This window comes from Apodemus sylvaticus, chromosome 6, assembly GCF_947179515.1.
Source record: "Apodemus sylvaticus chromosome 6, mApoSyl1.1, whole genome shotgun sequence".
Taxonomy (NCBI): Eukaryota; Metazoa; Chordata; class Mammalia; order Rodentia; family Muridae; genus Apodemus; species Apodemus sylvaticus.
The window spans coordinates 134,874,352-134,901,241 of record NC_067477.1 but is presented as its reverse complement, the minus strand read 5'-3'; the positions used below and the strand labels follow the sequence as shown (position 1 = coordinate 134,901,241).

Below are 26,890 nucleotides of genomic sequence, written 5' to 3'. Positions count from 1 at the left end.
CGAGAGGCGTCCCACACACTCATTCTTCCCCGTATCTGAATGCACTTTTCAGTTTTGTTAAAGAGCTCTCAGAGCTCCTTTTCACTCACATCTGCTGACTTTAGAGATGTCTGCTAGCTTCTAAACTGACAACTGACTTCCCCACCCCACCCCCACCCCCACCCCCACCCCAGGGAACTGATTGTTCAGGGCTCCCGCCCAGAAGTGCCCAGGTCACAGAGAACTGGAGAGGGACAATACAATATGGCTCAGGAAGTCTTGCTGGCTTGGGGACTTTGGGGAAGGAATAGTTCTGGTGTGGTTTCCTTGTCTGCAAATGCAGTATTGAGAATAATAGTAATGTCTATCACTGTCATTACTAACTGTCCAGAACGATACTGCTGTCTGTGCGGCAGGTGAAATGGACTCGCCTGCCTCATCAGTGACACAAACACTGTTTGGGAATCTCCTCTTCCACAAGCTATCAGTGCCCAGTGCTTAGCTACTGTGCCAGTTATTGGTTAGGGCAATGTCCCCAGGGGATCTACGAGAGAACAGCCCTGCTCCCTGCCGACAGTCTCCTCAGGTCTACTAGTCAGCTGTGGGCCACCTCATCAGTCCTGCACAGTAGAGGGACTGTCAGAAGTCGTTCACAGTCGTGCCGATCACAATCCTTCTGCCTTGGCACATCTTACCCCCTTGAAAATCTTAACTAGCAGCAGGGAGGAGCGGGAATGATGGAGAATTACAAGTGCTTGGCAGAGCCCCCCCTGCCTTGTGAGATAAATTCAAGTCCCTGTGACAATTAGCACAGGGCCCGTTACATAGTGCACCCGTGCAGAACGGTGTCACGGTGCCTTGCTTAACCATCAGCAGTGTGGGCTATGAGTATGTGAAAGTCCTGCTTCTCCTGGGTGCAGCCTTCGAAGCTGTCCTTTGGCCAAACGTTACCGCCGACTTGCACAGTCTCAGGCTTGAGAGTCGATTAGATTCCTGTTTGCAACTTCATGTGCCTCTCCACAACAACCTTTACTGGATTTTAATTTACCTTCCATGGAAAGGTAGCGCATACAGTGCAATGTATATACAGAGTTTTGACAAATGTAAACACCTAAGCGGCCGTCACCACAGCAAAGGCACCATAAACTTCATCTGCCCCACAGCCCATGCGCCTCCCTCCCTAGTTCTGACTTCTGATTCCAGTTGACCACTGATCTTTTCCCAGTACCATCTCCTGTCCTTTCTAGACTTCTATAGGAGGAGCAGGATTGCTTGAGTTTCCTCGTGTGTCTGGCTTTATTATCCTTAAGCATCATGTTCCTGAGGTTGCGGTGTTCCTGTGATTCACGGGAGGGAGGTATCTCCTTGTGTGGGTATAGCACGGCCAGGTTATTCCTTCACCTGGATGTTTGAGTTTTCAGTTGTGAATAAAACTGCAATAGGCCTCTGTGTCCAAATCTTTGTGTGAACATGTCTTTCTTTAGCATGGATGGGGTTGTAACGAGGTATGAAACTTCTAGATTATCTGCTGAAGACCACGTTCTTATTGTCAGAAGTCGTCAAAACTATTTTGCTAGATTGATTGTCTTATCTTCATCTGATCTTTTAAATGGATTCCTGTGCAGGAGGGAGGAGAGACAGCGCCCTTTAACACAAGGAAAGGCTGGCTACGAGGCTGTGTTGCTTCACATTGCACAGAGTCACAGTAATAGTGTTTGGATGATCGGTCTTTCGATTCCAGGGGCCATGGACACTCTCTGACTACATTATGTTGAGTTAGAAACAAGTGAGAAGAAAAAGAGGCTGAGGCCACTTTGTTACCCATCATGGACTCTTTGGCTAGAGAAGAAACCTTTGTCTTCTCTGCTGTCCCTTTCTGGGTGACACGGGGGCCACCTGGCTGCAGTGAAGCAATTCTTGTATGAGGAGGCCAAGCCTGGAATTAGCTCCTTTACACAGCCCTTAGTCCAAACCACGTTCAGTGTTCTTAGTCTTTTTCATGAAGCAGTCCACTGAGCACAGGTCTCAACTGCACTTCTGGTGACTGCAGGCGAGGCCTGCTCTATCAGTAACCTCTAAGTCACACCACTGTTCCATTCATCTCATTAATGCCAGCCTTGGTGAGGGGCCTGCCACTCTGGAGAGAGAGAGAGGCTTTTTATGGCCTTTAATCTTGTTTTCCTAAGAGCACAACAAAGAGAAACCAGTCCAGCTCCTCCCCTCCAAGAGAAGCAGTGTGTTAATTATTAGTCCATTTGGAAATAATGACTTTCAATTATCTAAATCTGGTTGGGGACTGAGCTTCTCCAAGCATTTTGGTGGGAAACACACACAGACTGCGACATAAGGGGTGAACCGAGACCCCTGCCTTGGCAGGGGATCTACGATGGAACTGCACTTGCAGGGGGATAGGGTGGAAAGACTCCTCTCACAGCTGACGACCTTGTTTCCAGTCCATGCAGACTGGGCTTCACTTGATGCAGGCCTCTTGGTTAAATATAGGCCTCTGTGCTCAGGGCAGCTTTACCTAACTCCACTGGGAAAAAATAAACAAAACCCAGAAGAACAGAGTCTGTACTTTCTATTTGGACTGTGTATTATTCTTAAGTGTGCTGGGGAGGGGGGGTTAAATATATGGATTAAGAAAAAACAATATCCAACCAAAAAGTTTTTCCAACTTATTTCCCCCAGGACTCAGCTGCAAACCAATAGGACCAGCTTTCTTGCTGTTTTTATAAATGAGGGAGCTCTGGGGAGTGGGGGGGGGGGGGTCCTTCCACATACCCACTGAGCTTGCTAACAGCCCTACCTAGGAAACAAAGTACAATACCGCCCTCCAAGAATTCCTAGGTACTTAAAATGAAGATCTTTGCTTGGCAGTGTTGACCGAGCCCATTGGCTTAGAAGGCTAAGAACAAAAGGGAGCCAGACCCGGCCGTCGAGCTAGGCCAGAGCTAGCAAAATACAGCTGTGTGTCTCTACCAGTCGGCCTTGGGCATGGGGAAGCCCTTGGGAAGCACAAAAGCACTGGGCCTCCAAGAGAAGGCTGACACCACACCCTGAAGTCTCTGGCTGGGTCTGTGTATCCGGGAGTGTTCTGACCTCCCTCTGCCACCCCCCCTGGGTAGTCTATTTGGATACTTTTTGGATACTTTTGTTTTAGTGACCCCAGGATCCCAGGGAGGAAACACACACTCACTCTCTCTCTCTCTCTCTCTCTCTCTCTCTCTCTCTCTCTGTGTGTGTGTGTGTGTTGTGTGTGTCTGTCTGTCTCTGTCTCTGTCTCCCTCTCTCTCTCTCTCTCTCTCTCTCTCTCTCTCTGTGTGTGTGTGCGTGTTGTGTGTGTGTGTGTCTGTCTCTGTCTCCCTCTCTCTCTCTCTCTCTCTGTGTGTGTGTGTTGTGTGTGTGTGTGTGTCTCTCTCTCTCTCTCTCTCTCTCTCTCTCTCTCTCTCTCTCTCTCTCACACACACACACACACACTCAGCTTGTGGAGCTGCTGCACAGTTGGTGAGGCTGAGCCCAAGCTGTCCTGTCTGTACACAGAGGAGCGTCAGGCAGAATCAGACTAGCCACACTTCCGTTTCCTATGCTGCCTGTAAGGCTGCTAGGCGACTTCTCAGTGTTTTAGCATTTGAAGGCTCCTGTCCTATGCCCTCAGCAACCCTGTCTGAACCAGCGTCATGCGTGGACAATCTCTTTCCCCAATATAGTTTTGTTTATGAAATTATTAATTCACCTGCTGTCTTTATTACCATGATGCTAGGAGCGATGCTAAGGTTAAAGGTCACCCAGCTTCCGGGGAACTCAGGCTCCTTTTTCCCCCCAAAACAAAGACTCCTTAGGATAGAGATCAAGTCCACCAATCCCTAGTCCTCAGAGGGCCAAGTCCAGTTTCTTACATGTTGATGGGTTTTATGTATTCAAAGAAATTACCCTGGCGCATCCACAAATGGGAAGACTAAATTGGAAACTTGGTCAAGGGAACACTACATAACCACTCAGTCCAATAAGATGGCCGTGTACCAAGAAAAGCTACTTAAATTATTTAAAACTTAAAGACATTTCTCAATGCATCAGACACGTTGCAAGTACGACCTAGGTCGTGTGTGGTCTATGAAGACACAGACTGTTTCTGTGGTAGAGGCTCTACTGAACAGCTCTGCTCCAGAATCCCTCTGCTGTGCTGGCTTTCCCACGTGCTTACAGTGTACTGCACAGGCAGCGCCCCGCCCCCCACACACACCTCTTCCTCTGGTTAGCCCCATCCTCTCTACCATTGAAACTGATCCAGTGCAAGTCACCTCTCATGGGAACCTTCCCAGACCCCTCTTCTACGTTGAGGTGCTGTTCTAGGTCAGACCCAAGCTGGCTACACATTGACTTTTAGATGCTCTCCGAGACTGCCCCTGAGGGTTGCTTAGAATGTTAACCGCCTAAGAAGACTCTAGAGTCTTTCTTAATTTGCATAAATGCATGTCTAGGCTGTGGGTCTCTTACCATCTTGAAAATATGTATCTACCTTATCTGCCACCCAAGATGGTAACTCTGGAAGGAAGTAACCAAGGCTTTGTCTTGTTAACCATATCCTCAAGGGCAGACTGCAAGGACACAGGGTATCTAGCAGGTACTCTAAGAACTCACAGTTCTGGTGACTTTTGGTCATGTTCTCCGAGTCCAGGGCATGGTAGAACTCATAGGCAGAGCGGCCAAGTAGCTCCTCGGGGTGGTAACCGATCAGTTCCAAGATTCTGAATTGGAAAGGAAGCAGCAGGTGAGGAGGAAAGTGCAAAGGCCTTGGCACAGCACGCGCTCAGTGGCTCAGAGTCTGAGCTGAACAAGTCATGTCCATACCCTGGCCACACCGTTGCTTTATTCAAGCAAAACCCCATCAGACTCGGCTGCAGCTGTGGATCCGCACCCCCTTCCTGTCCTTCCTGAAGTTCTATCTCAGAGGACTCCACTGCACTCGTGGCCTACTATCTAAGAGGTCCTGGGGTCAGGAAGGGCCACAGGGCTCCACCTCCCAGTTCATCTGCATGAGTGGAGATCTGGGAGAGGCAGAGTTGGCGTGATGTCCACACAGGTACCCAGGTCAGAATAGGAACAAGGGCTGAGGCCTCCTGGCTGGTGGCGCAGGCCCATCCCAGTTGAGGTTGAGGAATGTCTAGTGGAAAGCCTGTGGCCCAGATGGTAAGACAAGGAGGAAAACAACGTAAGGTCAGTCCTCGTAGGTAAACAAGCACAAGGCCAGAGAACGGCGCCAAGCGTAGACACGTTCCTTCAGACGGTCTAGTTTTCATGAGAGTTGGGCAGGGAACGCCAGTACAGAGAGTCATGAAGACACACAGAGGCTTTCTGGGCGGGGACATTTGAGTGGACAAAGGCCTGCCCCAGAGTCACTGCACGGGCCACCTGTGTGTCACCTGTCGTTCCAGGACATCTTAGGTGCCTCACACTCACCTCACCACAAGCCAGCACTGGTGGGAGGAGCTCAGTGCGATCACTCTCCTCGGAAGCACACTGCCTGGGGCACAGCTGTTTCTGTGTGCACTGGACAGAGGCTAGGGGCGAGGGAAATCAAGAGCTCTGGTCGCTCAAGTGACTGTTTCTGTACCATTCCATCCAGTGGTGACATGTATGCGGCTGTTAGGCCAAGCCCTTCCCAAGTCAGCTACTTGTCTCAGGGCTGGAGCCAATGGCCCAGGTTCTAGATCTCCCCAGAATCCAGCCTTTGTTTCTAGGTAATGTGATTCTCAGCTAACTCGCAAGGTGCTGAGTGCTCTCTGCCCCGGGGTCCTCTCCACCAACCATCTGCAGTCAGTTACTCTTCCAGGGTCACCTCAGGCCTCTTTCTCCACAGAGGCCCCTCCAGTTCCTTCTTCCCTTGCAGAGGCCTAAAGGCCATGTGCCCTGGCCCTAGGAAGGATGCGTTTGGCTCTTACACCTGGGCCTTCTCTTGCCTCCACACAATGAAGGAAGACAGCACCGAGCTCTGTACCTAAGGTATAACCCAGCACCAACTAGGAACCCGGTCACAATCTACTTCCTTACGTATGATTAACCATCTCAGTGCACACATGTTTACATGTATGTGCACATGTGTGTACCCACAGGAGCACCTCTAGCAGCCCATAATAATCTTCCATCTGTCCTTCCTGTAGGGTACCTGCTATTATGTGAGCAGAGAAGAGGTAGCCGCAGTGCTGGAGGAGGCCCAAGTCTTTGCCAAGCAAAGGTTAGGTCCACTGACCGAACCTTAAGTGCAACTGATTCAGCCCTGTGGAAGTGTCCCTTGTGAGAGGATGGCAGAGCGCTTGTGCCAGCTGGCCATCCTCACCACAAGAGGGTTTGTCCCCACTTGGTCTCTAGGCTTACTGGCCATGGGCATGCCGTGGGCTGGCACCCAAAGGCACGTCAGCTGACATAAAGCTGGGGGGATGAACAGTGGAGCAATGTCTACCACACGGCATTCCTGACAAGCCAAATGCACTTCAAACTCTGCCTGGGAATCAGAACCAGAGTGACAGCGGGGCCACTTATAGGGTCACTCATTTGCCAGTGAGACTGAGCAGATGCAGAGTTGTCTACAAACTCTTCCTACTGAACCCGCCAGCCTTCTAGGAAGATATGATAGTCTTTCCTGAAGAAATTCCATTTCTTTTCATGATTAGGATCTTTCCATCAAAATGCTTCGAGTAAATATTATAAGCAACCTCATAATAGGATGCTTTTATCTAATTACTGTATCTTCCTTTCAAACGCACACAATGGGCATGTTCAGAAGACAAACAAACCTAGATTTCAGACTTGCCAGTTATCTTCCCTCTAGCAGCTTTCATTTATCTTGTCAGCCAAAATAAATATTTAATGTCGCCTTCTTCGTTCCTTCAAACATACTACAGTAAAAACTGGGAAATGCACACGGCCCAAACACAATCGTAGAACATGCGGGTTCTCAGACCTCACAAAGCCAGGAAGCCCCAACCTAAAGCTAATGACCATTTGCCCCCATCCGCAGGCACAGCGACGCCACAGCGAGGTTAAGGAACCGGACTTGTTTATAGACTTGCTGTTATGGCCCTGGGGCCTTCCCTGCTCATTTCCCGGGGCTGGACCAGATAAGAGTGCCATCTGCACTCTCCATCGGGAGAGGGACCACTTCACTCTTCCTAATTAGAGAGCCTTGACTCGCTGCAAGAAGAATCATTTAGGGGTCACCGTAAACTTAAAAGTCAACTCGGGACTCCGCAAGAGAAGGGGGAAATGTAAAAAGATTTGTCAGATTTCAAAGTCGAGGACAGAGTGTATTCTTTAATAACAAGCAGACAAAGTAGACCAAAGAGGAAAGGAGCAAAGCTACGAGGCGGCAGGAGAGGAAGAAGGAGGGGAAATGACAACGTCACAGTAAAAGGGTCTCCGTGTTCTGAAGTCAGACCAGACTCTGGCTTTCCTGCGGAGTGAGATGGGCAGGTAGAGCGGGGGTCAAGTTAGTCACTGTCCACAACTGTTCCCTGTTCTAAAGGTGGCTCAGTGCTCACTGTGCAAGCATGAAGATCTGAGTTCGGATCCCCAGCCTCTGTGTAAAAGCCTGCTGCACGGCAGAAGATGGCTCCTGTGCTGGGGCCAGTGGGTGGTGGTGGTGTAACAGGCAGATCCTGGGAACTTGCTAACCAGCCACTTGGGCCAAAACAGTCTGGGCTTAGACTGCAAGAGCCTGTCTAAAAAAAAAAAAAAACAAGGTAGAGAATGAAATAGGGAGATACCCAATGTTGACCTCTGACCTTCAGAAGCATGAAGGCAGACAAGTGAACCCCTATACACATGCATATACAAACACACACAAAATGAGGTGTGAACCCATATACACATACATGCACATACAAACACACAAAAACATGAGTAGGTAGGTATGTTATATTGGAATGGATGACTAGATGACAGTTAGAAGGAACTGTGCATGCTGTTCCCTCTGAGGCAGGAGTAGTCAGTCGGAAGTCAGTCACGTACCACCCTTCCCAGCCTCTACCTAGTGCCATTTCTACCGCTGCTCCCTTCAGAGGCCAAGGCTTTGCTGAGTTACCATGTCAACGCGGTGAAGCATCTGAACTCTTCATGAGATGAACCTACTGAGCACCTCTTAGCCACCTACTTGCCCTCCCACGAATGCCATCACTCCTGAACGTGTCCCCTCGCTGGCTCGCTCCTTCCGAGCTTTAGCAACTCCTCGACACTTGTTTTTATTTTCTGTACATTTATAAGCGCCGGCAGTGCATTTCTTTAATGAGATCTAGATTATTCACTACTCAGACTTCCAGACCGAATCATTTTAATAGAAGCACCAGCCCTTCAGGCGTGCACACCCTCAATATTAACCTGCTCTGTGGCTAATAACTCTCTCTGAGATCCACCGTCTCTGTGAGATGTGCTGTCTGCCGGGTGAAGTTATACACTGGAAGGCAGCCTGGCCACCATTCTGCACCAGTCCTGTCCTGCATGCCACCAGCCACCTTTCCGTCGACAAAACACCAAACAGTAAGAAGAAATGTGAGAAGTGACTCATTCCTGGTTTGAACCATGACGTCGAGTAAACTCTGAGATAAACTCCAGAGAATTTGCAGAGCCTTGCCAACAGACCAGGTGTTTCAGGACAACATGTGAGTATTTTTTTTACGCATTCAAACACAGCTAGGGCTGATTCCAGAATACTGTCAGCTGAGCAGATATTACGGACACAGAGCACATTAGAGTCTAACTTCAGGATCTAAAGAAGCATTGGTAACCCCTAACTGAGATGTCTGGAGAAAGGCAATGTAGAGGCTTGCAAAAGCACTTAGGATCAATTATAAATAAAACCAAAATACATGCACTGTCCTTGCAAAAGCTCACCCTGAAATTAAGACGATACCTCCCATTAGTGAAAGCAGCAACCTTTATTAATCATCTCCAATGTGCAACAGAGAACATATGGAATTTGCTTAAAGCCGATTTGTTTTATTCTTAGACTTGACATACTTCATAGCTGTCTTCACACATGCCTGCCTCACACTTTCTGGTCCTTTATACTTTCCTCTTTAAAACTGCATTTATCTGTGTGGGTGTGCTCGCCATAGTGTGTGTGTGTGTGTGTGTGTGTGTGTGTGTGTGTGTGTGTGTGTGTAGGTCAGAGGATCACTTGTGAAATCAGCAAATCAGCTCAGTCCATACAGGTTCTGGGGGTCAAACTCACGTCCTTGGGCTTGGCAGTTGGTGCCTCTATTTGCCGAGCCGTCTCCCCAGCCCAGGTCTTCACTGACATTCTGTTCACAATCCTCCAGTCTTCTCTCACTAAAGCCGTCTTACCGTTCCTAAGTTCTTTGAATGAGTCCACCATACATATTTTCCCCCAAAGATATAAGTATGTGTGTGTGTGCTAACCCATGTGTGTGTGCATGCATGAATATATGCACACATGCACGTGCGTGTGCAGATCCCCTCAGAGGCCAGAGGTTCAAGTCCCTGTAAGTAGAACTACAAGTAGCTGTAATTATGGGTATGGGGTGGGGTCTCTGCAAGAGCAGTATTCACTCTTAACTGCTAAAAGCATCTCTTCAGCCCCGTAAGTCTTCCTAACTTACCAACCTAACTCCTGGCTATGTCCTGTATTGTTTTGATGAAACATGGTGCTCTCAAACTCTTTGCCTGTAAAGGCTAAATGTTTTTATTCATTAGTTTTAAATGCTTACCAAAATTTCCATACATCTTTCAAAGTTATGGGAAGACTCATGAAATCACACTGAGATTACATGTGATTTTTCTAAGGAAACCTCATTCTTCACAGATATTCTATTTGGCCACTAGATGGCATCTCATAAGAATTAAACAACCCACCCCTTTTAAAGGATTTGAGAATGGCTTTGGTCTTCCTCTCGGATGAATGGCATGTTCTGGTCTGCACTACAAATTCCTCGTGGTTTCATTAAGATGCTCATAGCCCAAGCCCAAGCCCAAAGCCCTTCGCCACCAGGACTTGTTTCTTTCCTCTTTGACATGAAAGTTTCAAGACATGGCAGATGTGCCCCAAGTAACAGCTCACAGATTAGTTCCTACGAATGTTAAGAAACATTCTGTAACTTTTATGTTTGAGTGCACAGCAGAGAAGGACATTAATTATGCTTATAATAAAGGCATCCATAGCACTCAGGAGGCTGGGGCAGGAGGATTGCTGCAGATCATAGGCCAGACTTGGGAGGATGGGGGCTAGAGAGAGGAAGGCAAGTTTTTTCTTTTACGTGGCCAAGCAGCTCCACTCCTGTTGACAGAGTCACAGCAGTCCACCCTAGCAGGCTGGGCACGCTTCGTCTGAAAATCTGATGCCCAAAATGTGCCAACATGACACTTAAAAGTTTCAGAATCTAGAGCATTTTGGTCGTTGAAGGTCTAGATTCACTTAGGACAGTTTACACAAAATTTCCCCCAACTCACAAATGAGAAAAAGTTTAGTTCCAAGCTTTTCAGATAAGCAATACTCTCTAAGCCATAACTGTGCCCTGTACATAAATAGAAACGACAGAAGCTATTGGAGGGTTTAAAGTAGTCACTGCCTCATAATTAATAATCAAATAATCAAGCCACACCCATGCAACATACAGCCACTGCTTCAAACTTACTGATTGTGGAAACCTGAGTTCAACAAGTGATCAGACAGACACACACACACACACACACACACACACACACACACAAGCATAACCAAAGGAAAGTATCAAACTCGCTCAAATTTGATTGTGGATTCAAACTGCCTTTCTTCAGATTCTTGCCTGCTTTTGTTAGGGGTCACAGTCTTCTTTGTGTCAGATGTCCCCCTCCTATGTCAGATGTCACCAAACCAAATAATTCGCTGGGTAAAATGGGGGAGCCCTGCTCTGCACTGGCTCTCACAGGTAGGTGCTGGGGTTGGAGCACATCTCTCAGAAGGTCATGCTGGTGTGTGTGTGTGTGTAGCCTTTCCTTCTCTCCCTTCCCTCTCTTATACACACACACACACACACACACACACACACACTGCTCCACATCCCAACACATGAAAAACAGAACCAGCCCCTCCCCCAACCCAAAGCAGTCGAGAAATAACACCAAGGGATTAAACACTTAAAATAGCCCTTCATCAACTGTCCTATCTGTGCCCTGGCTAACTAATCTGCTAATCGGTTAAGTGCTCCATGGGGCACTCTGGGATTGCATCCCTCTGCCGCTGTCTCCCTGGCAGAACAGAATTCATGATGGGCTATACAATCAGCGTCCTTGAAAGGCGAAAGAGTGCTGAAAACACAATGTGTCCTAGGACATCACGAGCGGCATCTCCCTGCACAGGATGAGTCACAACGCTCTACGTCACAGGAAGTCGACGTGGCACCTCTCTCTCTGTGTGCATGGCATCTTTGTCCCTTTAGGTGCCCATTTCTTGTGACTTTCCCCTTTTGCCCTTAACCTGAGGCTGGCGCTTTTACCTGAAACCCACGTAAACCACAATAATGAATGAAAATGAACAGTTTAACCTTCCTAGGGGGATAGTTCCCTCACCTGCCAGTTCCTTTTTAAAATCTCTTTTCTGTTCTGTAGAGATGGCAGGTCATTTGAGGACAGAGTTCTCCTTGCTTGTGGAGCTGAGATCTAGTCAGAGCAACTCCCTGCTATCACCCACAGCCCTGATGACTCCTGGGTGGTGGGGTTCGCATCCCAAGTACCATTTCACCTCAAAGCTGGCGCCAAGGCTCTGGCATTGGGATTTTCAGGGTCTCCCTGAAAACTGCAGAGGGCACAGACCTCGGAGCTCTCTTCTGCTCAGAATGTTCCTGTAGATACAGGATTGGATGTGTTGACCATCCAGTAGTCCCCACCATAACAGCAGTGGTAACACTAGAATGGCATCAGCGCTGACTAACGCCGTTCAGGTTTCTCTCCCTATAAGCTTGTAGAATTTTTCCTAATTACATAAACACACGCTACCTTGTGGCCTAACTTTTGAGGTCAGAACTAGGAGACAGGAGTATGTCAAGGATCTTTTCTATAACTTCTGAAATGGGGCCACAAGTGGCGCCAACACAGCAGAGCCATCCAGACTCGGGCTGGAGGATCCGAGCCTAACCTAGAGCTGTCTCGGGCTCACACGGGCTTCAGAGGCAAGCTTAGTGCCTCGCGCTCGGGAGGGAGCTCTTTGCCTTGGGGAGGCCAGGGATGGTAATGACTTGAGACACAAAGCCTCCACGTGCTATGACATCGTGCTTTTCCAAGTGTGTTCACAACTGTGACCTCCTCTCAACACAGCAGAGACAAACCGTTCACTTCAGAGTGTCAAGCAGTACAAAGTTGACGTGAGCCACTGCAGAGCTGGGCGTCCGCGGAGCGGAGCCGTCAGGCGCGGTGGAGCCGCTTACTCCGGCTAAGCACACATGCACACATGCCTGGCTTCCCTCCCCTGGTATGAGCCGCCGCAGACCACAACCTGTTCTCACCACCGTCCTCCATGTGGTGTGGCCTATACACACCCGCACGTACTGACAACGGCACAGCATGCCTTCCTGTGCACCCTCTGTGGTCTCACCTTTAATGAAGGTGAGAACAGCAGCCTACACTGACCACAGATGACTCTGCCAGAGGTGAGGCTCTCTAGTCCAAGCCCATGATCGTTCTTGCTTCTGTACCCCCAGCCCCAAGAAAACAGAAGTGAGGATTAGAGTCTAGCCTAGCTCTCTTCATTTTAAAGTCTTTACATGGAAAGAGGCTACCTTCTACAACCTTGCAGCCAGCAACCCCACACACTGTCCTAGTCCTGTCCCTGCACTGTAGGGACACGCGCTCACAGATGCTCGCAGGTGAGACCCGCCCTGTCCTTGCTGGGACCTCAGATTCCCAACACCCACCTGTCATCACAGTAGGTGAACTTCATGTCCATGCTGTGACGGCTCAGGAAAGTCTTGCTGTCCAAGGGGATGTCCATGTGGGACGGGTGCTGGATCGGCTCACACATGATGATGAGGCAGGACAGCAGGGGCTCCTGGTAGCTACAGAGGCTATTGTGAGGGGGGCAGTTGTTGTAGACTCTCACTTGCCCGGTGCAGTGCAAGACCTGGGGTCAAAGCACAGAAGTAAGACAAGGCGGAGACTGCTGAGTAGAGGGACAGGCCTCAGGCACCTCCCGCTCCCAGCTCACGCTTGAGGCGCCACGACTACTCCTACCTTCCAGGTGGCCGACTTGAGGTTGACAGTCCGGCCTCTGTTGGTGACTGTGCACTTCATTCTCATGAAGAAGTCACGCTCGGTGGACATGTCTTTGCTCTTCTTCCCAAACCCGGGGCCTGAGTGGGGAAGGGTGTGGGAACCAGTCAAATTAATCCAAATTACAATGTTTCTGGGTAACTTGTATGTGTGTTTCCTAGTGGTTTGTAGTTGAGCGTTTGTAGCCTGCCGTGGGCAGAGTCCCTCGTGGCCTAAATACTAATGGTATCCTTCAGCTTCTGTGCCTTGAGTCCTGGCTCAACTGTGGTCAGAACTAGAGGGCAGAAATATGTTAAGGAAACTTTTCACAAAGCTTCCAGTGATGGCCAGTTCCACCTGGGGCTATGAGCTAAGGCCGGGTCAGTGGAGACTCACAGTGGAGGGGCTATTGGGAGAGAGAGAGAGAGCAGCTCCCTTGCAAAAGCCAGATGTCTGTCTTAGAGGATGGCTGAGGAGAGGCTCCTAGGTAACTGCATCACCATGAGGATCTGAGGAAGGCAGGGGCTGCCCCATGTTTGCTGCCCACTGTGCCTGTTCGTCACCTGAGAGCTGTGAGGCTACGGCCTCAGCCGCTCCCCAGCCAGGCCTGGGTTCTCTAGCGGGAGGCTTGAGAGTGACCGTGGTTGCTCCAGGGACATAGGTCTTCCGGTTAGAATCATCCTTGGACACTCCTCTCTGCTCCGGCTAGCCTGCCTCAGGAACTCAGCATCCTATATCCTATCTGAATCCTAGAATGACTATGTTCTGATAATATACCACTCATCAGTTTTCTCCTAAGGTGACACGTGTCTAGGAGGGGAGGGGAAGGGAGGGGAAGGAGGAATGAACACACACACACACACACACACACACACACCTTGTTTTTAACTGGAGCTGGCTGGGTGGACAAGTCTATCTTAAAGAAGTTCTTGACAAAGATCAATTAGATCACCTTTCATTCAGGATTAAGTAAATCACCGAGACAAAGAACATGCAGCTTCTTTCCTTCAGTACAAGTCTCCAAAGCCTGCCCAGTTTTTCTGCTTCTTGTTATGCAGAATAGCAAATAGGAGGCAACGGGGTCTAAATTGTGTCTACACAGAGATCTTCATTCTTGGCTTCCAAAGGGCCAGCCTCACAGCACAACCCAGCACCTTCCAGCAAGTAGTCACACTGCTCTTCCTAAGAGAAGCTGCCAACCTCTGTGCCTACACCTCCAAGGAACCTGGATTTGACCGACTTGTTCTAAAAGAGCTGCTGCATAGCAAAAGAACTGGCATCCTTCAACTGAACTTAAACATCTTTTGCAGAAACCATTAAGTGACAGCTTGAATGTTGTTTTGATAAACTGTCTCTCCCATTATAGTGCTTCTTATAACCTTAGTTATTAGATGGAGTTTGTGTATGGTAAGTTATTACTGTATTGAGTGAGCCCCCAGGAGCTAGGAATGAGGGAGCCAGAGATTCATTTGTGACTAATCATCTGGGTTGTTGTGGGCTCCTGACCTGCTAATCTCTGGAGTCCCCCTATTCTGACGTCAGATGGTATCATCTCAGCTTAACCATCTCCAACAGCCTTGACTGTTCGCAGGACAAAGTTCGAGGCTTTCCACCTTACCATCAAAGCATTCCACAGCCTGTCTGTCTCCAGACCCCTTCTTCTTCCAGGAATCTGTACTGACCCCTTGCCTTTAGACTATGAATGTATGCAGCCGGATACCTACAGCAAGGACTTGCTGATTAGCTGAGCTTGCTTGATCTCAAATCCCCATTCATGAATCTAAAGACCTGAGTTTTCCTCAGGTACGTGAAGGACACTCAGCTGGGAGGCAGGGAACCTAAAAGCAAGAAGCTCCTACACTTGGCCTCATCTTTTGCCATGGATTTGAAAAGAAAGACTTCGAGCAGCACCAAGACTCGGAGATTTTGGTCTGCAGTTGAGTTGAGACAGAGAACCCAGCGACCAGTGTTCTCTAGGAGAGGCACCGAGAGGCACCGTGAACGCCAAGTGTGGTGGTACATGTCTGCAATGATAGCCCCTTCACCATCAAGAACCAATCATCCTAGATAGCCTAGGGTTTCTCAGCACCACAGGCAAGACAACTAAACTCATCGTGGTCCCCAGCCATGTACTCTGGGAGCCAGTTGACCAAGCCAGTTGATAGGAAGCAGCAATCCAGAAGAGAGGTGGGGGCCGCACTGGAAAGGGAGGCGGTTATGTTACAAAGCTTTGTAAGTCTGCGTGTGGATTACAGTGCTCTGTACCAACAGGCGAGGCGAGCCAACAAAGCCTGAGCTTTGCAGCGAGCATGGCGATGAGAACGCCTCGCAGGTGTGGCGTCACGGCCTTCGTTATTCAGGTTGGATGAGCGCACACCCCACAGTCGTGACAGGTGAGAGATATAAAAGATGTGTTGATGTGGGCAGTCTGTCCAGACAGTGGCAGATTCTCAGCTTCGGAGAGGATAGTTATTGGAAGCCACTGCTGCCTGCAGCTATGGCTCCTTTTGCTTGGCTTCGAAAGATCTGCTGATCTTTTTATGAGTACATTTGTGTGGATGTCTGCAGAGTTCGGGAGCAGACCCTGGATCTCCTGACGCTGGAGTTACAGGCGGTTGTGACCCAGTACCAGTCAAAGGGCCTGGGAGATCGACTTAGGTCCTCCAGAAGAATAGCCTGTACTCTTAACCACTGAGTTCTCCAGCCCCGAAGTTTTAGTTCTTCTGAAAATCTCCACATTCCCATAATAGCTACTCTTCAGTGGTAATCCTAAGGGTCACAGACCTGACACTCAGGGCAGGCTTGGACCTTGACTCGCCAGCAGAATTGAGGGGCCATGCGTATTTCAGGACTCAGGCCTAGGAAGGTCTGTCAGCTTCTGCAGCTGCACTCTACAGGGAGACGGAAGATAAATGCCCTGAGCTGTCAAACAAGATGGCTACTCTAGAGTCTCCATGTGACGAAGGCTACCAGGAGGCTTCATAGACCGAGAGCTGTGGTCACTGTCCCAGCTACATGCCGGGTGAGCCATTTTAATCACTTCAACCTAGTTCAGCCCCTGATGGCTGCAATCCAGCTGATGTCACATCTGCTAGAGACCTGCCCACAGAATCCACAGAAATGTGGGAGATTGCTTAAGCCTATGTGTTGGGTGGTTGATGCATGACAAAAGGCACCTGTAGCAGCTCCCACAAATAATCTGGCATAGATGAAGCTATTGGTTTGGGTGGTGTCACTTGGCAGAGATGATTGATCTCAGGTGATGAAACGCCCTAGAGATGGCACCCTGACCTGGTAGTGTGACATCAGGCATCACAGATGGCCATTAGGAGCTATTCTAAGTGCTGGGTCTCATCTCACCGGCTGCATACCCACCTAAGAGCTTGTCCAACTAGAACAAATGGATGCCATTTTTTTCCCAGTACTATACACGATTCATTTGGGACATCTGTGTAGGCTTAGGGAGGTGAGGGTCACTTTACCATTTTTGAGAGTCAGGTTCTCACGGATCTCCTCATGGTCGCAAGGATGAGTGAAGTCAAAGATGCTGTGTCCTGTTAGTTCTACCTGTTTCAAAAGCAAGACCAGACACTGTTACTCCTAATGATGAAGTCAGACACTCCAAGGGGAAGCTAGGATAATGTCTGCATGTCTAGAGAGAGGAAGGGGGATGAACTGGGTGGTCATCAATAGTCACCGGCCAATATTGGGTCCATGGACTTACAGGTGAAACAGAGGGCAGTACTGATGGTGACAGGGACTTGATTCATACAGATGCCGAGTTAATGTAGCTAGAAGAGACCTGTCAGGGGAGTCACAAGCATGTTTCTCAGGCTTTGTGGCCTAAGGACTGTCATCATCATGTGGGAACGCGTAAGGAAGAGTCAAGAAAGGCAGTACCTAGGACTTCTTGTTAGTTTCTATCCCCCAAGTGTAGACATTTTGTTTCCTACTGAAAGAGGCAGAGGGTGTCACCTGGGTAAGTCCCATGAACTTGCTGATGTTTTCCGACAGAAAGATCATGTCACCGTCTTGGGTCACCACAGCAATGAAGCCTTCCAAGGCTTTCAGGTACAAGTTATCCATCTGCTGGTCAGCCTCGGCTTCAGACTCATTTTCAGAGCAGACTGGAAAGAGAGGAGATGGACAAAGTGCGTGCGTGTTAAAACAGATATGACTGAGGGGACAGGCGTGGCTCCAGGGCACAGGGTGGACGGCTTTGAGAGAGGCATATTGACAACCATCTAAGCATTTGCCACATGCCTGATGAGCGGACACTAGATGAAACACCTGGGCCACATTGACAATGACTTTGGGATAGTGTGGTTTCCGTGGTAGCAGAATTTGCTGTCCCAATAGGAAGGGCTGGGGTAGAGTCTACAGACAGAATGCTAGACACATCATAGCAGCAGCAATAGATATTTTAGTTGTTAACATAAGCGGAACAATAACCACAGACAGACACCACATTAAACATTCTACATAGGCTTTACAATGACTCATGAGGCACGTACCATTGGTACTCTCATTTTATAGAGCTAGACTTCTGAGTTAAGCCATTTTTCCAAAGGCTGTGCTGTCTAGAACGTTAGCAAGCTCCAGGAGCTAAATGCAGTGGCCACGTTCAACCATCTCACAAGCTTTGGAGTCAAATGTTGTATCTATTCCTAGATCTGCCTCCCACTTGATTAGGACTTCAGGTAACAACTGTTTGAGCACTGGTTTCCTCATCAGCAAACCAGGAGAGTGATTTCCATCTTCATGGACTGTAAGGCTCAAGTATATAAACTGCTTAAAATGGTGTCAACAACTGTGAGCTCCGTTCCATCTGCTCCTCTAAGACACCGTTACTGTCTCAAATTGTTCAGAGCCCAGGGGGCGAGTTCTCCCACATGTTAGAATGGGGAACCTCACAGCCTCACAAAGCTAAGTAAGTACTCCCACATGTTAGAATGGGGAACCAAGGAAGGTATGGAGAGTAAATCCCCGGGGGTCAGAGGAGAGAGGACGCTCTCAAAGAGGCAGGATTGAGAGGACTCACGAAACAGAGTTCACACTAGTATGGAAAGAGGTTTGTCAGGCAGCTGGACAGGATCAGGCCACCACTGCAGAACACGCGGAGCGAGCTTCCTCCCAGGGCAGAGAAGAGCCCATCTGGAGGCAGAAGATCTGCGCCCCCTCCCCCCATAGCAGAGACCTGGCAAATTAGGAAGCCCCGTGCTCCGGAGCTTCTCCTCCAGTCAAGGGGCAGGAGGTGGCTTCTCAAAGCACTACTCTGGGGACATTAGTCTGGGGATAGCACACAGAGAAGTCTAAAGAGAATGAAACTTAGAGTCACAAAACTGTGAGGGAACAAGAGGCAGACTAAGGAGGCAGATACTGGGGGGAACCCGGGGGTGGGGGATCTACCCCACCCCATGCACTCCTAATATCCTGGACTATCGAGTACACCTCTGCGATTCAGGCTTAGCCCTTGCCGTGCTCTTGGCTGTTGTCCTCAGTCCACAGGCCATACCCTCTCCTAGTTCATTGTTTCATGTCAAATGTTTGTGCTTTTAAAATCTGATTTAATCAGGTGTATTAGAGCAGATCTTTAATCCCAGCTATCAGGAGGCAGAGGCAGGTGGGTCTCTGTGAATCCGAGGCCATCCTGGTCTACATAGTGAGTTCAAGTCTAGCCAGGGCTATATAATGTGACCGTGTCTCAAACATAGAAACAACACTACCAAAGTCTCTATTCATCTAGCATAAGTCCAAGAATTCCTGGCTTGATTTATAGAACAAGAGGCTTAGAAAGTAGGTTGCCACTTAAGATAGTTAATATTCATGGATGCAAAAAGGAGCCTTTCAAATGAAGACTCTTCTGGGGAGTATAAGATACAATTAGATAGATATCACTTAGGCTATTTAGGCAACATCAAAGGCCCTTGAAGAAGCAAAGACTGTGGGTTTATTTAATTCTCCTGTCTTATTGCCTGTGAACCCATAAGTGTGAGAAGAACAGACCCAAGTGTGTAGATAGATGTTCCTACAAAGGTGCTTTAGTGGGACTGTTGGGGACCAGCTACTTTTCAGGGAAAGAACCAGGGAACATGTCCGGATCCCAGAGCTTGCCATTTCTGCAGAGGAAGAGAGCGGGACTGCTCTCCTGGTAACATTCCTTTAGTTCACCAAAGGGATGGGACACCTAGTTCCAGCAGCTAACGCTTCTATCACCGGTGCCACACCTGATGCCCTCCTAGGGTCTCTGTCTGATGCTCTCTGGTAGCTGAGCGGTCTTCTGGACTGAGCATGCTCTAAAGGGGCGAGTGAGGCAGCTGCTAATGTGCGCACTCGCGGGGCATCCGCGTTATAGCATCCGCGTTACACAAGGCTTGTGGGAGAGAAGGCGGCTGTGCCAGGACCTGCCCGAACTGCTATGCAACTAGGAGGTTTTTTGTGCAAAGTAAAAAATGTGGAACCCCCTGCTGAAAAATTAAACTGAGCCCAAGACCTTGCAAATACAAGGAGGCTGCACCCTTCCCTCCCAGGGTGGTGCTGGAAGGTTCCACGCCCTCCCGTGCTTCCTGCCTAATTCAGGGGAGCTGGAAAAGTGCCTTTTCTTCCTTTAAAAAAAAAATCAAAAAAACAAAAACCAAAACCACGTTCATCAGTGTCAAAGCCGTCGCTCAGGGACTATCCCCCATGTAGGGAAAAACTGCCACTCTGGGCAGGGGTGCCTGACCTAGGATTCGGGCAAGGAGAAGGTTTCAGCTGCATCTGGGTTACGCTGCGAGGTGGCCATGTTCTCCAGACAAACATAGGCCAAACCTGAGGCCTACTGAGAATTTATTTTCTCTTCAGCTCCTTTGATCTCAGTGGCAAGACTGACTTCAAAATCTGGAGTAATCCCAAGACAACCTATTTGGGTTAACTAGACCCAAAGAAGAAAATAGTTCTGCTTAAAGTTTCCTGTTTTTAGCAGGCCTAGCACAGCCAAGCGGGGTTTCTGAACTGTCCAGTCCGCTTACTTCCAGGAGGTGGCGAAATTGACTACAGCGGCAGGTTGACTGGACTGCCCTTTAGAGAGGAAAAGGGTGCTCTGGGGCCACAGACAGGGAACATCTTGAGACTGAAGTCACAATAGCCAACACCCCCTCCCCCAAACCCCTGTGACCCTGGAGCAGCCGGGCTCGGGAGTGGCCTCTTCCTTCAGTGGAACTATTTGCTCCTGTAGCACCTGCTTGTCCTCCTGGGAGTCTCTGAAGGAACTTAGCCAGGTCACTCCCAGCCCAGAAGAGGGAGGCAGCCAGGGCCCCCAGCCTCCTGTCACATCTCTGATGGAAACTGTTGTGCACACAAGGCCTCCCCCATATAAACCTCTGACCCTCACTCACTGGAGCCGCTAGGCTTTCCCTCCACATCTTCCCTGGGCTGGAGAAAGGGACTGGCTCACCAGCACACACTCAGTCCTGTCTCATGGAGAGCTGGGGATACTTCAAGGAGGGGTGCAAGCCCACCCTTCGAGAACCAACACACTGCCAGGGAAGACATCTGTTACACTGCCTCAGCCCCTCCTGGGGATGCTGATAACAACGTTGGTACAAAATGAAGCAGGGGCTTGCTGAGGTACTGGGCTGGGTCATCTAATTGCCTCAGGCGCTACATCTAGGCCGCTGTTTGCTTCCCAGGACCTGTTGGGGTTCGAATCTCAAAGAACTGTGGTAAAGACCAACCGCCTCCACTGAGAAGAAGCACAAGATTCTTTAATGCTAAAAATAGCCCCAGTAAACAGGCTTTGATGGCTCCCACAGCCAGGATATGCGCAGCTGAGAAGGTTCCGGAGCACTGCTCACTTCCTTTAGGTAGCACCGCCTATGCTGGGTGGCACTCCAGAACGGTAGAGCCACTTGCCTCGTGTGAACTAGCAGGTGGTAGGCAGAGCCGGCAGCTTCTAACTGGGTCTTTGAGGCCAGGCTGTGCCAGCAGCGAGACTGCTGCACTCTTACTCCACCCGGATGATTCTTCTAGACGTTTCCATCTTCAAGAAACTCTAGAACTGCTACACTGTTCCCAACAAGCTGGGCAGTGGTGGCACACACACACACCTGTAATCCCAGCACTCTGGGAGGCAGAGGCAGGCGGATTTCTGAGTTCGAGGCCAGCCTGGTCTACAGAGTGAGTTCCAGGACATGCAGGGCTATACAGAGAAACCCTGTCTCAACAACAACAACAACAACAAACAAACAAACAAACAAACAAACAAACTGGGATACAACCTTTCTACTTCACTTCTACTTGGTACTTAGTTATGTCTGCAGGGTATTTCCTTTCAAAGGCTGGGCCTATCAGTGCCTCCCCTCTGGGCAACACAGTGCACGTCTTCCTTCCAGGCATCCTGACAGCAAACAGTTCCACCCAGAGCCATACAGAGGCCACCTACTGTACCTTCAGCTGTACCTTCTGCCACATTGTGGGCAGGCTTGGGCTAGCTCACACTTTGCACAGTGATAGATCTCACCTGATCCTGCTGTGCCCCACAAGTCCTGTACTGGAGAGTGCTATTTTGTTCCTTCCTCACCTGCTCCCCCCACCCTTGCTTGCCGTGCTAGCCTTCGTAAAATGCTATTTGGAACTGCGTACAGTCAGTTGCTATCTACTGACTGGCCAGACTCTTTGCTTTCCGAGAATGCTGCAAGCAAGGTTAGACTCTCTTGAAGGGACTGCTGGCTGCTCTCAGCCAGTCACATCCTGGCATGAATCATCTCCCTGGCCTCCTTCCAAACAGGACAGAAAAGGCCTTGATTTTGAGTATAGGTGGGGCCAGGGAGTGGGACAGTAAAACAATTGGGCTGAAAACCAGGGAAAACAGGTCTTACCACGAGGCATAAGAGAGTGCAGAAATCACATCTGTGGCCATAATTCGGTCCCCTTTGTCCCACTTTTCCTGATAAGTCATGGTGAAAGCTTTAAAACTGTGTCCTGGGAATCATATCCTGAGCAGACTGTGTGTCTTCACTAGGCAAATGTCAGGAATCACACATAAACAAATTCAAATCAAAATAATCAAAAATAAACCTGACATTTATGTCTAGAAACCAGGATTTGTGCTGATCTCCAGCTCTACAGTAACAAGAATTTGATTTTTTTTTTTCCATGTATGAACCTGGAGAAGCCTCAAATCAGAATTGGGCAAATGCACACTCCGTACATTTACCGCGATGTAAAGCTCTTGGAATGCAGAAGCGACTCCGCTCCAAGCCCCAGAACACAGGGGTCCTCGTGAGAGAGGATTGGAGACAAGTGACACTCCCACTCATGCTCCCGCTAGAATGTCTGCTGTCCTCCTGGACCGGTGTGGAAGTGAGTATCGTAAAGCCATTGTTTGGTTTGTTTCCTGTGATATGGATCTCCACTGTGGCACTGTGGCCCGGACTCAGCCTGGCGTTCTCAGTGCGGAGGCCTCCTCCCCAACATTCCCACACAGAACAGCCTACTGTGAAAATCAAAGGCAGTGTGGTGCTAAGAAGAACCACTCCTAATGCTAAGCCTGGCGGATTTTAGGCGTTTGAACTCTGAGGTATACAACCTGGACTTGCCTAAGTAACGAGTCTGTAGTTTGTTTTGAGTTGGGAAAATATGTGTCGTAACACCGGAACTGCTAAAAGGTGGGTCCAAAGACATTAGGGTTTGCTCTGGCTTTTCTCTTACATTGTTTCTTTTATTAGAATTACTTCTAAGCTATAACTTGCACAGCCTTTTTTTTTTTTTTTCCGAGATAGGGTTTCTCTGTGTAGCCCTGGCTGTCCTAGAACTCACTCTGTAGACCAGGCTGGCCTCGAACTCAGAAATCCACCTGCCTCTGCCTCCCAAGTGCTAGGATTAAAGGCGTGTGCCACCAGGCTAGACTTTCACATCATCCAACAATGTTTCATGAGCTCTGAGGCCCAGTGAGAGAAAGCTGTGTACAACGCTTCTGAGGGAGATGGGGACCACATCAATAAGTCAAGTGCAGGGGGATATCTGCTCAATGATCCTCTAAACTTTTCATCACATTAAAAAAAAGGCATAGAGACGTACGTTTCCGGGTTGAGAAGATGGCTCAGCAAGTGTAAAGGACTGCTGTGCGGGCGGGCCTGACAGCATGGGTTGGACCCCATCCATGTGGGGAGGGATGATCGACTCCCCAAAGTTGTCCTTCCTTCCTCCCCCTCCACAAACACATGCAAACAAGAGGTGAAAATTGAAAACAATTATCTAAAGCGAGAAGAGAAAGAGGCGCTAGGCAGTGGCTAAGTGCACACGGACACTTGCTGCCCTCGCACGAAGGTGTGTGAGTCTCCAGCATGGACCCAGGTTGGCCGCGTGCACCCGTCACCCCCAGGGTGGCTGCACAGATCCTCTGGTCTGAAGCCGGCCACCCTAGCTAAAATGGTGAGCTTCGGTTGAGGAGGGATCATGTCTCAACGAAGTGAGGCAGAAGTTATCAAGCAAGGCCCCGCAGCCCTTCCCTAGCCTCTCAAGAGCTCACGGCACACGCTGCTGCAGGAGGAAAGGTCTGCTTTACATTTCAGTCCTGTAAAATGCTCTCTGCAACCAGTCCAGAGAGGATCTGGCAGGAGCCCCGAGAACCGACAGAAAGGAGAACGCAGCCACTTCTCCTTCCACGGCTGTACCCCTGAGCACTTCCTCAAGGTCCACAGGGCCAGATGACAAAGACTTGTTTACCATTCTCTAACTTTTCTTTCTTCAGGACTGAGGGCCCCAGAGCTGACGTGCCAAGGGCTCTGGTCTGCTTGTGCTTGGGCTGTCTAGAGAGCAGGCGGTCCTTGTTCTCAAGACTCCTGAGCTGAGACGTGTGCTGTCTGCTTCTCTATCTGTGGCTTTATGTAGTACGTGGGGTGTGGGAGGGGTTGCACCAGGACACATGAGGGCAGATTAGCTCAGAAGATCCAACCCCAGCCAAGCCCTCTTGCAAATCAACCTCGACCCACCGAGGAAGACACACAGGCTTCTGTGTGGGTGAGCACAGACAATGTGTTCCTGCTACAACAGCAGGACACAGACACAGCTCTCAGATCCTCCTGTCCACCCACTGCTCCTGGCTAGCCCTGGTCAGGCTCCAGATGCTTCACTTGGACATTGGATCCCTGCCCCTTATCAACATTATCACCATCATCATCATCATCATCGCCTGACAGGCTTTGCAGAATCCTGCAAGTCGCCATACAGTAGTCCCCATTTCTCCAGGAGGGCAAACCTCTGTAAAAGGAAGGCATGCATGGGGCCTGGGTCAGACTCTTCAGGACTCTGCCTTAGCCTGAGCTTCCCTCAACTGTTTCCCCCACATCTGAGTGATCACTGTTGCCCTGCTATGTGTGCAGTGTCTCTGCCCTTGCTTCTCCCTCCACTCTCTGCTCATTCTGCGACAGCGTGGTCACCTCAGCCTTGCGGCACAGGCTTAACCTCCAGTCAGGGGGTTGGGAGGGGGTTGGGGGTGGGCTGAGTAGTCATTCTCTCCCCGAAGGTCTTTCCCATATATCCTTCCTGTGCACAGGGCCCAGAATAGCACGGGCCTGTCTGGCTTCCCCAGCTCACGCTGGGTCCCCTGTGCACGGGGCTCTTTCCCAGAATAGCCATGTTGTTACAGGATGGCAAAAGGAGTCGTCTCCTAGAACATCAGAGTGATGCTCACTCAGGAAAACTGAAGAGCCACCGAATCTCTCCCCCTTGACTGCCTCCCCTGCTCATGCCCTCAGGCGTTGCCCAGCTGTAGTGCCAGCCTGGCTGCTATGTGCTGCCCAGTTTCCTTACAGAACTGATACATTTGACAACATTGCACACAGGATCAGAATGTGGAAATCCCAGGCTGCCTCTTCCTGGTGGGGCCTAACAGGAAATGCTTTTTGAGGACTGTAACTCTGAGAAAGGAAAGAAAACATTTTTTATAGACTGTTGGTAAAGAGATATGAAGGAAAGAAGAATGGATTGGCTGGCAGAGGGTGAGGGGTGCCCGAGGCTGTCATCTGTCGCAGGGCTATCCCATCATGGGGCTATCCCAGCAGGAATGAATGCAGCTGAGCCTCAGTCTCCACTCATTCCTATAGCGCCCACTGACACACACACACACACACACACACACACACACACACACGTGCAGTGTGCTTGGCTAATTCCAGTTTACAGGCAAGGAAGCCAAGGTTCCAAAGATCACATGGGACATCACCTAGAGATGTAACTGGAAGACAAGGACAAGAGGCTTCCTCCTACAGAGTCAACATAGTGTGGATAGCCTTTTTGTGGGTGGATATTTGTAGATGTGTGTCTGGGAGTGAGGCAGGCCTAGGGAGATGCCAGCTTGGGGCAGAACCAGTCAAGCCTTACCTGAGGACAGGAGCTTATGTGTCCGCAGGAAGCTGATGGCCAGGCGCATGATGGAGGCTTTGTCCAGGTGGGAGCTGACGCTGTGAGGCAGGGGTAACTCATGAGCCAGCTCATAGAAGACCTCCGTCTCCTTGCTGCGCCGGCACCTTGCGGCATCTCGGGATTTTTCCTTCCTCAGCTCTGAGCTGCTCCTGAATGAAGAAATGAGGGGTTAGTCCCAGCGTGGCTGTCATCCCATCCCATCCAGGTAGCAACCCGCTCACCCGCACGCTCATGGTGAAGTCAGTTCTCCCACTGAACCCATCTGGCTCAGCCTAGTGGAGCTACGAGCGAGACACCTTTTGGTATTGACTGCTTTTGCGCGTTGGTGTCTTCTCAAATAGCTTTCTTCTATATTCTTGCGGGGGGGGGGGCAGAACTGGGCTTCACATGGGTAGGGTTAGCACAGACTTAATTAAACTAATGAACAAAGTTTGAGGACAGAGGTCAAAGGGTACCAATGGAAGGAGAAGGGTAAAGAAGCTATGGTCAGTGGCACACTCAGTGCTGTCACAGATATGCTTGGTAAAAATGAAGACCAGTCCTGGCCCTAAGACCCTGTTTCTGATCTGAGAGAGGTGGCAGGTCAGAGGCTGGAGACACCAGTAAAGCCCAAGAGAACACGAGGCGGACACACCTCAGTTTGCAATCCAGAAGTGTATACTTCCAAAGGTAACTGGCAGTGGGTACCATTCTTGCTGGCCGGAGGTACCAGCCTGACTCTTCTTTGTTGCAGGGTGGGAGAGAAAACACACACTCACACCCAAACCTGTCTCTTGCCAGAGATCCTAAAGAAACCTGATCCTCGCATGAAGAAGTCCATATCAAGCACTAACACGGGCAAGTCTAAAAGTCAGAATATCTGCCTGCTAGCTCGTAAGATTCTACCACGGAGGTGCGTATGCGCATCCGCATCGGTACCCAGTTTACAGGCATTATGAGGACTTAATGTGATCATTTATTGTGAAACCTTTAGCACCGAGCACATTCCAGTATAAGCAAACATTAGCTTAACAGTAACTACCAATCTGTCCATGAGAAGACAGACAGACAGCAGTACAGGGCGACCATGTCCTCACAAAAACGTATGGTCACACATAACACTTCCTGTATAATACACAGGGAAACAGCTAGGAATACAGTTAATAGTAAATGTTTTTACAGTGGTCACAATGCCACAGTTACAGCGTTTGATATAGTTCAGCTATTTTAGACAGTACAGTGTTAGCATCTTTCAATTTCTCAACTTGCTGTGAGAGTAGCATCTCTAATATAC

At 49.5% G+C, this 26,890-nt stretch overlaps 1 protein-coding gene across 1 annotated transcript in view; it reads right to left on the bottom strand.

Annotated features, from left to right (window-relative positions):
• Epas1 (endothelial PAS domain protein 1) overlaps positions 1 to 26,890 on the bottom strand; it is a 78,491-nt gene that overhangs the window by 9,395 nt on the left and 42,206 nt on the right. Inside the window, exons 2-7 of the mRNA XM_052186513.1 lie at positions 25,576 to 25,766; positions 17,188 to 17,339; positions 16,695 to 16,779; positions 13,195 to 13,313; positions 12,879 to 13,084; positions 4,621 to 4,727 (exon numbers count right to left, since the gene is read on the bottom strand). Of these exons, the coding sequence (XP_052042473.1) occupies positions 4,621 to 4,727; positions 12,879 to 13,084; positions 13,195 to 13,313; positions 16,695 to 16,779; positions 17,188 to 17,339; positions 25,576 to 25,766 (860 nt within the window). The remainder of the gene's footprint in view (positions 1 to 4,620; positions 4,728 to 12,878; positions 13,085 to 13,194; positions 13,314 to 16,694; positions 16,780 to 17,187; positions 17,340 to 25,575; positions 25,767 to 26,890) is intronic.